This window comes from Aquarana catesbeiana, linkage group LG06 (genome assembly GCF_042186555.1).
Source record: "Aquarana catesbeiana isolate 2022-GZ linkage group LG06, ASM4218655v1, whole genome shotgun sequence".
NCBI lineage: Eukaryota > Metazoa > Chordata > Amphibia > Anura > Ranidae > Aquarana > Aquarana catesbeiana.
The window spans coordinates 370,667,268-370,680,154 of NC_133329.1; the positions used below are offsets into that span (position 1 = coordinate 370,667,268).

The following is a 12,887-nucleotide window of genomic DNA, read 5'->3' on the forward strand; positions in this document are numbered from 1 at the left end:
CCTGATGGTGACAATAATGGACCATGTCTATGCACTAAGTGTCAGCATGGCAGCTTGTAGTCTCCAATAGGAAAGTGTGTGGCAAGTGGCAAGGTGAAAACGTTACCAGCCAATTCTAGCAATAAAAAAGTAAATAAAATAAATGTTTAAAAAAAAAATAATACACACACACACATATATATATATATATATATATATATATATATATATATCTCTATAGATAGATATAATAATATATATATATATATATATATATATATATATATATATATATATATATATATATATATAGCCACTGTCAGTCTGTAATAGAGCTATAGTCTAAAATAGACAAGGGTGTACATCAAATTAATTCCCTATACTATGTCTTTAAAAAAAAAAAAAAAAAAATTTGGGTGGGCAGTTTAGTCACGTTTAATCATGTAAATGCATACTGATGGTGCTAAATTTGGCCTGGGCATCAATGACCTCTGGGTACTAAAGGGGAGAAGAGAGTTCCTAAATTAAAAGGTGTACAGAGGATGAAAGCCATTGCCTGGACTAATATATTGCTTAACCGCCAGTCCTCAAAGCGACAAAGAAGAAATCAAATTAAATTAGGTTGTTTAGATAAGCCGTGGACATGCAATCAATCATTATTATAAGACTTCACTCACCTACGGGTACCTGAAAGGGGAGAAAGGGGCTTCCGGGGGGGGGTAGAGAATGATCAGAAATGTGGAGCGCCCCCTTTCTGTCATCTGACATTATGGTATAAAAGCAGTTATTTTTCATCTCTATACATCGCTTGAACATCCACTTGATAGAAACCAAAGAATTTTTGTACACTATTATTGTACATTAAAAGATAAAGTGTGCATTAAGTCAGCTTGTACATGACAATATTGTACACTATATACATCTCCGTTATCGGCATCAAACTCTATATCTTTTTTTGTTATATACACACTGAAAATGTATCAGAAACAGTTGACTATTATTCTTTGTAATCACAATTGTAGTGTTATAGAAAAAAAAAAAAAAAAACATCTCCGCTCAGTCACATTTTTTGTTTTTTAGGATTCCAGCACCCACCTGCCTAAAATGCAAAAATATTTACCACATATTCACTTTACACCAGGTGGTGATATCTAGAAATATTGATATACATATATTAATATCAATGCCTATATACAGATATATGATCTTGAGCTCTATCAATGTTATCTGGAGATCTTCCTCCTCTTGGGTTTGGGGTCCTTCAGCTGTCGATCCCTCTGAGACACCTAAAGCACGCAGAAAAGAACACATTAGCGAACAGCAATGACCACAAACGCATCATAATCATACAAGCGGAACTTCAGGCAAAACTTTAACACAGTTTAAATATATGTATGTTACCTGTCAAGAAATTTCTAGCCCTGTTTGGCCAGTCATGTTATTTACATATCCGCTGCCATACTGCACGGCCGGGATTGGAATACTGCACCTTTCTGTGTCACCTGCCGGTTCACTGGGTAACCACGAACATGTTAGCAGAGAACATAATCAGAACCATACTGATGCGACCGGCAACATTTCACAGAGACACAACCATACTGAAACCATCAAAGGCCTGTCCGAACAGACAAAAGCAATACTGTACTGACTTCACCAGAAATGTGTCTCCAGAAACACAATACGTACCGTAATGACAAAGTGGTTGTAAAGGCAGAAGGTTTTTTTTTAGCTTACTGCAGCATCCCCCCAAAATATTTACCTGAGCCTGATCTGGATCCAGTGATGTGCACAAGAGCCAAAGCTCTCTCAGCTCTCTCGCTTCTCATTGGCTCAGATACAACAGCAGGAGCCATTGGGTCCTGCTTCTGTCAATCAGAGCCAGTGGCAAGAGAGGGGGTGGGGCCAAGCCCAGTTGTGTGTCTTATGAATGTACAGAGCAGGGCTCAGGAGCTAGCATGCATGAGTACCCCATAGCAAGCGGTTTGGTGGGGTGGGGTTGTGAAGCCAGAAGCTCCAGTGGGGGGCCTCAGAAGAGAAGGATCAAGACTGCTCTATGCAAAACAATTACACAGAGTAGGTAAGTATAACAGGTTTGGTATTTTAATAATAAAAGAAAACAAAGCTTTACAATCACTTAAAGTGGTTGTAACGCCTAAACATTATTTTACCTTAATGCGTGCCTTGTATTAAGGTAGAAAATGTTAAGGTGTCAGCATCGCCCCCCCCCTCCCCCCCCTTTTACTTACCTGAGCCCTCAACCGATCCAGTGCTGTGCGCGTCTGCAGGTCTTCTCTCTCCTCACAACTCCGGGTCTCGCTGGCTTTGCTGGAGCACCAGGAGTCATTGGCTCTCAGTGCTATCACTCAAAGCCAGTGACGAGGGAGCGGGGGACTGAGACGAGTCCATTGACACAGACAGCGGGGCTTGGGTGAGAGCACACACGAGTGCCTCCATGGGAAGCAGCTTCCCATGGGGGCACTAGACAGAGGGGAGGGGCCAGGAGCGCCGGCACGAGACCCGAAGAGAGAAGGTTCAACAAGTAAAAGCTTATTTTTTTATTTTATTTTACCTTTACAATCACTTTACGGCTAAGTCCACACTGGCATTAAAAAGCAGGCGTTTGAGAGGCGTTAAAAATGCCACTTGATTTAGGAGGTGTTTGAGGCCTAGCAACACCTCCCATTCAAATCTATGGTAACGATTTGCAAACGCTCTGGCAGACAGTTGTGGTGCGGTTGCAGGATGTTAAAATTCGTTTATTTCCTGTAATGGAATAGGCGTTTGTGGAGAGGTTTTAACACATCTAAACGCTTCAAAACTGCCCATGTGGTGGTGTTTGGGGAGCATTTTTTTTAAATGTATCATTAACGCATGTAAAACGCCAGTCTAACGCCCATTCGAAAGCTTATTAACATGAGTCTAACAACCATACTAACGCTACAGGAGCGTTTGTTAAGCGTTAGAAATTTAGTCAAGTGTGAACAAGGAAAAGGATGTTCTAAAAGCAAGTTTGTTAGTTTTTCTAATCCTTAGTGGGGTCAAATCGACATTTGTTTTCAACCACAGTGATGAGAAAATTCAAAGGAGCAGGATGAAAACATTTTATGAGTACAAATTCCTAACAGTGTATATGTGGCTTTGCTCAGTAAAGTCTATTTATTCCTAAATCAAATGTTAAACAAATAAAATCTTTTGAATGTTCTGAGAATTTTCGTACAAATTTTCCTAAGACTTTCTAAGTCTGTTTGAAATTTTATCCATTTGTTGCCAGCTTTAACCAGAAACGTGTCCACTAACATATGTGTGTCTGCGGTTTCAGTGCGGCGGTTTGGTGCGGTTCTGTTAACCGGTTCAGGTGCTAATTTCCCCTGAAATTGTACCTGAACGGGGACTCAAAAAGGCGCAGGACCCTTTTAAAACCGAACCACAGTTAAAAATGCATCCAATTCGCTTATATGTGAACCAAGCATAAGACACAATACGTACCATACTAATTCAACTAGAAAAGTGTCCGCAGTGGCATAATCAGAAAATTGCCGGCTTAACCAGAAATGTGTCCACAGAGACACAAAGGGGTTCATTTACTAAAACTGGAGAGTGCAAAATCTAGTGCAGCTGTGCATGGTAGCCAATCAACTTCTAACTTCAGCACCGAAAGGTTTACCCCCCCCCTTCATGACCAGGCCATTTTTTGCAATATGGCACTGCATTACTTTAACTGACAATTGTGTGGTCGTGCGATGCTGCACCCAAATAAAAACGATGTCCTTTTTTTTCTTATAAATAGAGCTTTCTTTTCGTGGTATTTGATCACCTGTTTTTTTTTTTTTTTGCGCTAGAATCAAAAAAAGACCGACAATTTTGAAAAAAAAAAATATATATTTTTTATTTTGTTATAAAACATATCCAATAAAAAAAAAAAATGTAAAAAAAAAATCTAATTTCTTCTTCAATTTAGGCCGATATGTTGTCTGCTACATGTTTTGGGTAAAAAAAATCCCAATAAGCGTATATTGATTGGTTTTCCCAAAAGTTATAGAGTCTACAAACTATGGGATATATTTATTGAATTTTTATTTATTTTATTTTACTAGTAACGGCAGCGATCAGCGATTTTTAGCAGGACTGCAACATTACGGCGGACAGATCTTACACTAAGTGACACTTTTTTGGGGACCAGTGACACTAATACAGTGATCAGTGTTAAAAAAAAAATGCACTGTCACCGTACTGACACTGACAGGGAAGGGGTTAACATCAGGAGCGATCAAATGGTTAAATGTGCTCCTAGGGAGTGCTTGCCAACTGTGCGGGGATGCTTTGACTTCCCCTCTCACAGAACGGGGGTCTGCCTTGTTTACATAGGCAGACTGCAGTTTTGCCTCTCCTGAGAATGATTGCCGGGTCTGCCGGACCCGCTGATTGGCTCCCGCTGTGTCCAATTACAGCGGGAGCAGGTCACCGGCAGTGTGCACATGTGCCCCAAAGCACAAAATAACATACCTGTATGTGATTTCACGCAGGAGGGCCGCACTGCCGCAGTATATCTGCGTGGGGTGGTCCTTAATAGGTTAAGCTTTGACATAAAAACCTGGAAGCTGATTGGTTTCTATGCAGAGCTGCACCAAATTTTGCACTCTCCCATGTTAGTAAATTAACCCGAATAAGTACTGTGTTGATGCAACCAGAAACATGTCCACAGTGACACAGTCGGTAGACACAATCAGTACTGTACTGACACAACCAGAAAAAAAAAAAAAAAAAAGGCTTAAAGCAGAGCTCCAGCCCCCCAACAAAAAATTTAAAGTCAGCAGCCACAAATACTGTAGCTGCTGACTTTTACAATTAGGGCACTTATCGGGCCAGGGATCCCGCGGTGTCCTCACCCTCGGGTGCTGGTTAAGGGTAAGGATGGGCTCGGGCGTGTTCGCACATCCCACGTGCAGAGCCCGCCAGGAAGTTGGCATGGCGCTGTGCTAATCACAGGCAGTGAGATTAGTGCAGACTTCCTGGCGGGCTCTGCACGTGGGCTGTGCGAACACGCCTGAGCCCATCCTTAGTTAAGGGTTCTGGTTAAGGGGAACCGGCAGTGAAGCCTTGCGGCTTCACAGCCGGTTTCCTACTGCACATGCACGAATCGTGCTGCGCTTTCCTTTTGGGTCGTCTTTGGGTGGAGCTCTGCTTTAAAGTGAACCTGTAATATTAAATGGGCAATTAAGACTGGACATAAGAAGAAAAATTGCATATTAAAAGGTGGGCTGTGCCAACCAAAACCCCGGTCTATGTCTGCACCATCACTGTACAGTTTGCAAAGATCAACACACCCTTTTCTTTTTACTCATATACATTTTGGCAGCACACGGTCCATCATGGGAATGGAAATTCTGGGGAAAGTTAACTTGACCGTCAAGTGTTGGGAGAGTGGGACCCTGCAATCTCATACAACTTACATTGCCAGATATTTTGTCCAGCTCATTCATGGCCTCATGTATCGCAGCTTCTAGATGGTTATTTAGTGTTCCACTTCTACAATATGAAATACAATAGTTACTAAACATGTACACAAGACCTCCAGTCTAACTGAAGGCAGATATTTGTTTTAAAGTGAGGTTGAGTAAGGTTCAATTTTAGACCTCATGCACACTGGACATTTTGCTATCTCTCCTAGATGCCTTTCCTCCTGGCAGCAGGGTTTTGGCAAAAAAAAAAAAAACGCTTGAAGCTTGTAAACACATTTAGGCGCATCAAGCGCTTGGGTGTCAACTCATTTCAATGACCAGAATAATCATTTTATTCTGGCCAGTGGAACGAACACTCAAGTGCTAGCCAGCCTAGCGATAGCATGCATTTAGATGCACTTTTTCGGCCAAAAAGTTGCTTCTTCTTGACCCGCTGGCAGTTGGGGCTTTTTCTGCTTTTAAACGCCCTTGTTTCTTAAACTCCCCTAAACGCCTGTGTGTGCATGGACACCATAGCCGGGATAAGGTCATGTAGCGCTCAGGGTGAACATGCCAAGCTGCCCCCCCCCCTCCCCCACAAGTTATATGAGCATTATGTTTCAGCAAAAATCCCCCCCCCCCCCCCCCAAAAAAAAATAAATAAATAAGAAAATGTAACACTAATCTGCATGCTTTCCCCCAAGCATAAATTCCCTCTCCTCACAGGGCAAATCTGTCCCCCTGTTGAAATTCCCCTTCCCAGCACAAATCTTTGTCCCTCCATCCCAGCACAAATCTACTCTCTCCCCAAATCCCCCCCTCCCAAAAAAAAAACCCCTCCTCCTAGCACAAATCCTCTACCCCTCAAATTATTATTAAATCTCTGCCAAACCCCCTCCTCCCAGCACAAATATTCCATCTTCCCTCCCTCCCAGCACAAATTCTCCTCCCCAACCCACACCAAATTTCACCTCCATTGCCCAATCATCCCTACTAGCACAAATCCCCTCCCCCTCTACAATATCACGTCTTCTAGCACAACGCCCCCCCCCCCCTCAAATCTCCCATCCTAGCACAACTCCTCTTCCTCCATCCCCCTCCAAACACAAACCTCTCCAAATCACCACTCCTCATAATTTACCCTTGTAGAATTATTTGTATGCCCTGCTGCTCCCAAATTTACCCTCCAAACACAAATCCCCTTCTGATGTCCCCCCATCTCACAGCTGCCCACCCCTTGCCCAGCCCTGATGAATACAGAAGCTAACATGCAGGGGCATTAAAAGGCAGAAACAAAAACCTGCCAGAAGCCCCCCCAACAGCCACATTAAAAACATCCAGTGTGCATGAGGCCTTAAAGTGTCACTACAGGCAATTTTTTTTTCAATTGGATAGAATGTCCTACTGGGGAGATTTCCTTTCGCTTCCTGTTGCATAGCCAGAACAGGAAGTAAGAGGATCTCTCTCCAAAGTGAAGGAATACCGGGGTGTCACCAGAACTAGTGTCCCCATTGGAAGTTTTGCCTTCCTGTCCTGTCAACCCAGAATTTTGGATTTTTTTTACTTTTTTGACTTTTACTTATTGACTTTTAATCTCATTAATAAAAGGGAAACAGGACAAATAGAGAGGGTGATAGATAGGGTGAATCTCCATAACGGGGGAACAGACAGTAATAAGAACTAATAAAATCCAATTCATCTTCATTAAAACTGAAAAAAAGTTTTGCCTTTAGTGAGACTTTAGGTTCAGTATATAACAGAGATCGACTGATTAAATTAAAATGACAGTGTAAATAAAAAAATGTTTTAAATGTACAAATTATTGGCTATCGGCAGGAGAGGTGGCCGAAATATTGGTATCGGCACCGAAAAAACGTTATCGGACGATCTCTAGTATATAAATACTAAAAATGTATAATATAAAGGAGTAGAAAATACTTCTTACTTTCTGTTGCCCTTTTGCACACGATTATAAGCTTCCAGTCCCTCTGTCAACGTCCTCAGCTTGTCACTGTCCACCTAAATGAAAGCACATAATATTATCCAGACCCGGGATTGCACACAAGTGAGTCCATCTGTCACGTAAAGTACGCCAGGTGGATCAGATACTTCGCAGATGAACTTGCTTGTGCAATAACAGGAATTCACTGAAAATTAGCATACCTTGCCATGCATCATGCAACGCACATTCTGACCAGGCTAAACATGTTTCTTGACATGGATTCCTGTGATCTGATCCATTCACAATAATTGTCTACAAATAAATATCTTTACACTTTGCGTTGTCTGCTCCTGGAATAATCCAGATATCTCCTGACACAAGCAGCATCCACCAATTTTATAGGAACAGACTTTGTATTGTATTACAGTAATATTATGTTGAACTCATTTCAGGCGTTAAGCCGGCCACCTAGATTCGAACCATGTATGTGGGCAGGCTTCATGTACCCAAGTTCATTGATCGGTCCACTTAGGTACAACCAGCCTGCTGGATTTTACATGTGATTATTGCTAGCCGCTATTATAGCCACTAGCAATAATCACTGTGTTCTCCTGCTGGGGACGGCTTTCCCCACCTGGAGAACACAATTGCTCGGCAGGAGGGATTCCCCCATTAACACTGACTGTGTTAATGGGGGAAACAAGTGATTTTCTTTACTACAGCCTGAAGTTGAGGGAAAGAAAAATCGCTCCATCTATGGCTGGCTTTAGACAAAATACAATTTTTTTGCACAGTAAAAAAACCCTCATCAATGTAACCTAATGTTTAACCATGATTTTGTGTTAAGTTTTAAATGTAAATATGGGCAGCCATATTTGCTCAATACATATGCAGGCTTTGTTTACTTCTTAGTAATGCTGCACAATGATTGAAACTTGCTGATTCTATTTAGTACATCTACCAGATAAGGTCTGTCTGACTGAATGCAATGGACTTAATTTACTAAAGGAAAATAGGCTGTTTGGATGATGGGAATAAGCAGAACTTCACCTGATTCAGTAAGATTTGGTGAAAATTTAATTTTCAAAGTGCAAAACCTTTAGTAAATCAACCCCAATAAATTCTCTGCACTTTCTAATCCCCACAAGCAGGCAAAAAGTTACATATATAGTTGATATACAAACATAATGACACTGTGGCCCCTTCTACAGGACAAAGTAAGGCTGGAACACTAAACCCCAGTGCAGAGTGGAGGGGAGGGGGGAGCAGGCATCCCTGAAATACCTGAAAGTGTATTGGATCCTGAAGATTCTTCAGCTGCTGTAACTCTTATAGAGCAAAGTTGCTCACCCCATCAAATAGTTAAGTAATATACCTCTTCATTTGCAATCATTTGTATTTTTGTGATGAGAATTTTGCTTTAATACAGGGTCTCTCTATCACAAAGAGCATTCTAGGGCTTCTAATAAGACAACCCAGCAGTAGCTACCCACTATCAGACTGGCTCTCTCTAACTGAAACGCTATACAAAGCCAGGGGGCAGCCAGAGTCTCTTCCGCAGTAAAAGTCTGCGTGCCTCAAAATTTCAGCACAAAGCTTTGGTTCCATTTTAAGCAAAGTGAAGGGGGAACATTGAAAATAGAGAGAGAGTTTTTCCATCCAGGTGTACTAAAAACACATAGGAATTTATGATGCATATGTTTTTTCTGTTTATTTAAATGATCTCACTGAACTTAAAAGACAACTTCCAAAAACAAACAAATCATACTCACCTAGGTGAATCTGTCCCCTGCCGTCTCTAAGACTGAAAACTGGAGCAGAGAGCTGCTAACTGCCAGTCACCTTGGAGCTGTGAGAACCGAGCGATCAGCGGGGTTTGATCGTTTTGGTTCTCAGTGTTGGAGGTGTCGGGGGACAGATGCAGCCACCTAGGTAAGTATGAATCTTAAAAAAAAAAAAAAAACATTTATTAAGTGCACTTTTTTTTGTGTGTTCACATGCACGGTTTTTGTACACTTCACTTTCCAGCACCACCGCGCATTAAAAAAAAAAAAAAGAAGAGCTGGGTGGATCTAGACATTAAATTCAGGATCCCTCCAAAGCCTGGACCGGCTGAGTGACCGTCGGCTGAAAACGGGTCACAGGAGTGCAGAACCCACAAGAGAAGTAGCACCAAAGGAGCTTTGGCCCTCCTGTAACTAAGGATGAGCTCCGGCGTGTTAGCACACTCCATGTGCAGAGCCCGCCAGGAAGTCGGCGCTGCGCTAATCGCAGGTAGCGAGACAGTTCCCGATTTCTGCAGCCGCGCATCAGGACAATGTCTCACTGCCTGCGATTAGCGCAGCGCCAACGTGGGGTGTGCGAACATGCCGGAGCTCATCCTTACCTGTAACACACAAAAATTCTGCTTGACCTATCTTAAGTGCTAAGCGGCAGTGCATAGATGTGACTGCCACATAGCAATACATGGGATTTCTATTCAAATGAACGCTCATACAATAAAATGTATGCAATTTACTCCATGAATTGATCCACACAGCTGTGTGTGTTCTGAAGAGAGCTAAACAGCAGGGGATCAATTACCCTCTCTTTATAGAAGAGAAGAACGGCAGGAAATTTGTAGTCGGTGCACTCCCGACCTGTTGCCATTTTCATGCAACATTTCACATTAGCTAGACTAAAAAGAAATTAAAATTTTTAATCTCTAGCCTTGAATACAGGACACACTATCAATATAAGAAATGTGGGGGGGGGATGGGGGTGTTAAAGAAGTAGATTAAAATTGAGTTAAAGTACTGCATACCTAAAGTGAGCCCTTTTACTTTTGTTTTAAATAGAATAGGGAAGACTTAAACCCCCATGTACAGTGCCTTGACAAAGTATTCATACCCCTTGAAATGTTCCACAATTTGTCATGTTGCAACTAAAAACGTAATTGGATTTTATTGGGATTTTATGTGATAGACCAACACAAAGTACCACATAATTGTAAAGTGGAAGGAAAATGATAAATGGTTTTCAAATTTTCAAATAAATATATGAAAAGCGTGGGGTACATTTGTATTCTGCCCCCCTGAGTCAATACTTTGTAGAACCCCCTTTCACTGCAATTACATCTGCAAGTCTTTTTGGGGATGTCTCTACCAGCTTTGCGCATCTAGAGAGGGCCATTTTTGCCCATTCTTCTTTGCAAAATAGCTCAAGCTCTGTCAGATTGGACGGAGACCATCTGAACAGCAATTTTCAACTCTTGCCACAGATTCTCAATTGGATTTAGGTCTGTACTTTGACTGGACCATTCTAACACATGAATATGCTTTGATCTAAACCATTCCATTGTAGCTCTGGCTGTATGTTTAGGGTCGTTGTCCTGCTGGAAGGTGAACCTCATCCCCAGTCTCAAGTCTTTTGCAGACTAACAGGTTTTCTTCTAAGATTGCCCTGTATTTGAATCCATCCATCTTCCCATTAACTCTGACCAGCTTCCCTGTCCCTGCTGAAGAAAAGCATCCCCACAACATGATGCTGCCACCACCATGTTTCACGGTGAGGATGGTGTGTTCAGGGTGATGTGCAGTTTTAGTTTTCTGCCACACATAGCGTTTTGCTTTTAGGCCAAAAAGTTCAATTTTGGTCTCATCTGATCAGAGCACCTTTTTCCACATGTTTGCTGTGTCCCCCACATGGCTTCTGGTAGCCTCTCCAGAGTTAGGCTTCATGTACACGGGACGTTTTTACAACCTCTCCTGAATGATTTAACTTGACAGATAGTAACCCACATTTAAAACGGCCGTTTTGCCACGTTTACATGCCGCGTTTAGAAAAAAAAAAAATTATTTTTTTTCAAAATAGCCAAAAATGAAAAAACGCCTGTAAATGAAACGCAGCTAAATGCGAGTTACCGCATTTAGAAGCGTTTGGCGCTTGAAATGCCTCTAAACTCTGCTTCTGAACCCATTTTTTTGCGTTCCAAAAAAAGCCTCTAAACTCAACTGACTAGAAACGACTCAGTGTACATGTACTGATTAGATAACAGAGGAGAGTTCAGGAGCAGTTGAAAAAAATGCCCAACTGTTCCTAAACATCCGTTTAGCAGCAGCAGTATACATGAGGCCTTACCATGGGCCTCTTGGCTGCTTCTCGGATTAATGCTCTCTTTGCCCGGCCTGTCAGTTTAGGTGGACGGCCATGTCTTGGTAGGTTTGCAGTTGTGCCATATTCTTTCCATTTTCAGATGATGGATTGAACAGTGCTCCCTGAGATGTTCAATGTTTGGGGTAGTTCTTTTTAACCTAACCCTGCTTTAAATTTCTCCACAACTTTATCCTTGACCTGTCTGGTGTGTTCCTTGGCCTTCATGATGCTGTTCACTAAGGTTCTCTAACAAACCTCTGAGGGCTTCACAGAACAGCTGTAATTATACTGAGATTAAATTACACACAGGTAGACTCGATTTACTAATTAGGTGACTTCTAAAGGCAATTGTTTCCACTAGAGATTTTAGTTAGGTTTATCAGAGTAAAGGGGACTGAATACAAATGCACGCCACACTTTTCAGATATCTGTAAAAAAAAATTGAAATAATTTATTATTATCATTTTCCTTCTACTTTACAATTATGTGCCACTTTGTGTTGGTCTATCACATAAAATCCCAATAAAATACATTTACATTTTTGGTTGTAACATGACAAAATGTGGGAAATTTCAAGTGGTATGAATACTATTTCAAGGCACTGTGTTTTTTTGTTTTTTTTTTGTTTAAAGAAGCAGTTCAATAATGTCTTTGCATTTTCCTCATGACAGATTTACTTTAAAAAAAGGATCCATTATTTATATCTGCATTGTTTAGGTTTGTCCTTGTGGTCCAGCACCTTCTTTGTGCTAGAAGAGATTGGTCCATTGATAACCTTTGCTTCTAAACACTTGAGCCCTGTAAATAGCTATGGGAGGCAAGTGTATCCATCTGCACAGCTAGAAAGCTACTATGCTTCAACATTACCTGGTCTTATGCTTGTCAAAAAGTGAGAACAGACAATGTGAGACACAATAAAGCCCCACGTGTACAACACAAAATGACACCTGGTATTAATGCAATCAGCTCAGAACTGTGCACCTTGTTGGGAAATGTCCTCACTTCCTTAGGGACAATGAAAGAGCCGCAACAAGCTCATCTTCTTGTCTCCCCTCTATGGTGTGCATTCTCCATACATTCTTTATGGAAGTTTTGGTAGGTACTGGTAACAGGATTACGTGCTTCCCTAGTGGATTCTTTACCAGAATGCTTTATGTGGAGCATATGCCCCAAACAGGAGAAGTAGGAAGTTCAGTTTAGAACAATGCTCTCAATGCCACCAGGAATGAAGAGCAACATTGACAAAAATCAGGAAATTTCTGCAAAATGTTGCCATTTTGGAGAAATGCATTGGAGTTAATAGTGAAAGTGACATTGAGGTGTATATTATCAAGCAAATATCACCTAAGCAGACAATGATATTGAGTTTCCGCTGAAGACAAAAAAAAAAATCT

At 41.4% G+C, this 12,887-nt stretch overlaps 1 protein-coding gene across 3 annotated transcripts in view; it reads right to left on the bottom strand.

Annotated features, from left to right (window-relative positions):
* Positions 1 to 296: 296 nt before the first annotated feature.
* The window catches only part of MBD5 (methyl-CpG binding domain protein 5), a 122,381-nt gene continuing 109,790 nt past the window's right edge, over positions 297 to 12,887 (bottom strand). For all 3 annotated transcript variants that reach the window (XM_073634214.1, XM_073634213.1, XM_073634212.1), the window contains 3 exons: positions 7,363 to 7,436; positions 5,430 to 5,505; positions 297 to 1,265 (listed from right to left, as the gene is read on the bottom strand). In XM_073634214.1, the coding sequence (XP_073490315.1) occupies positions 1,203 to 1,265; positions 5,430 to 5,505; positions 7,363 to 7,436 (213 nt within the window). In that variant the 3' untranslated portion in view covers positions 297 to 1,202. The remainder of the gene's footprint in view (positions 1,266 to 5,429; positions 5,506 to 7,362; positions 7,437 to 12,887) is intronic.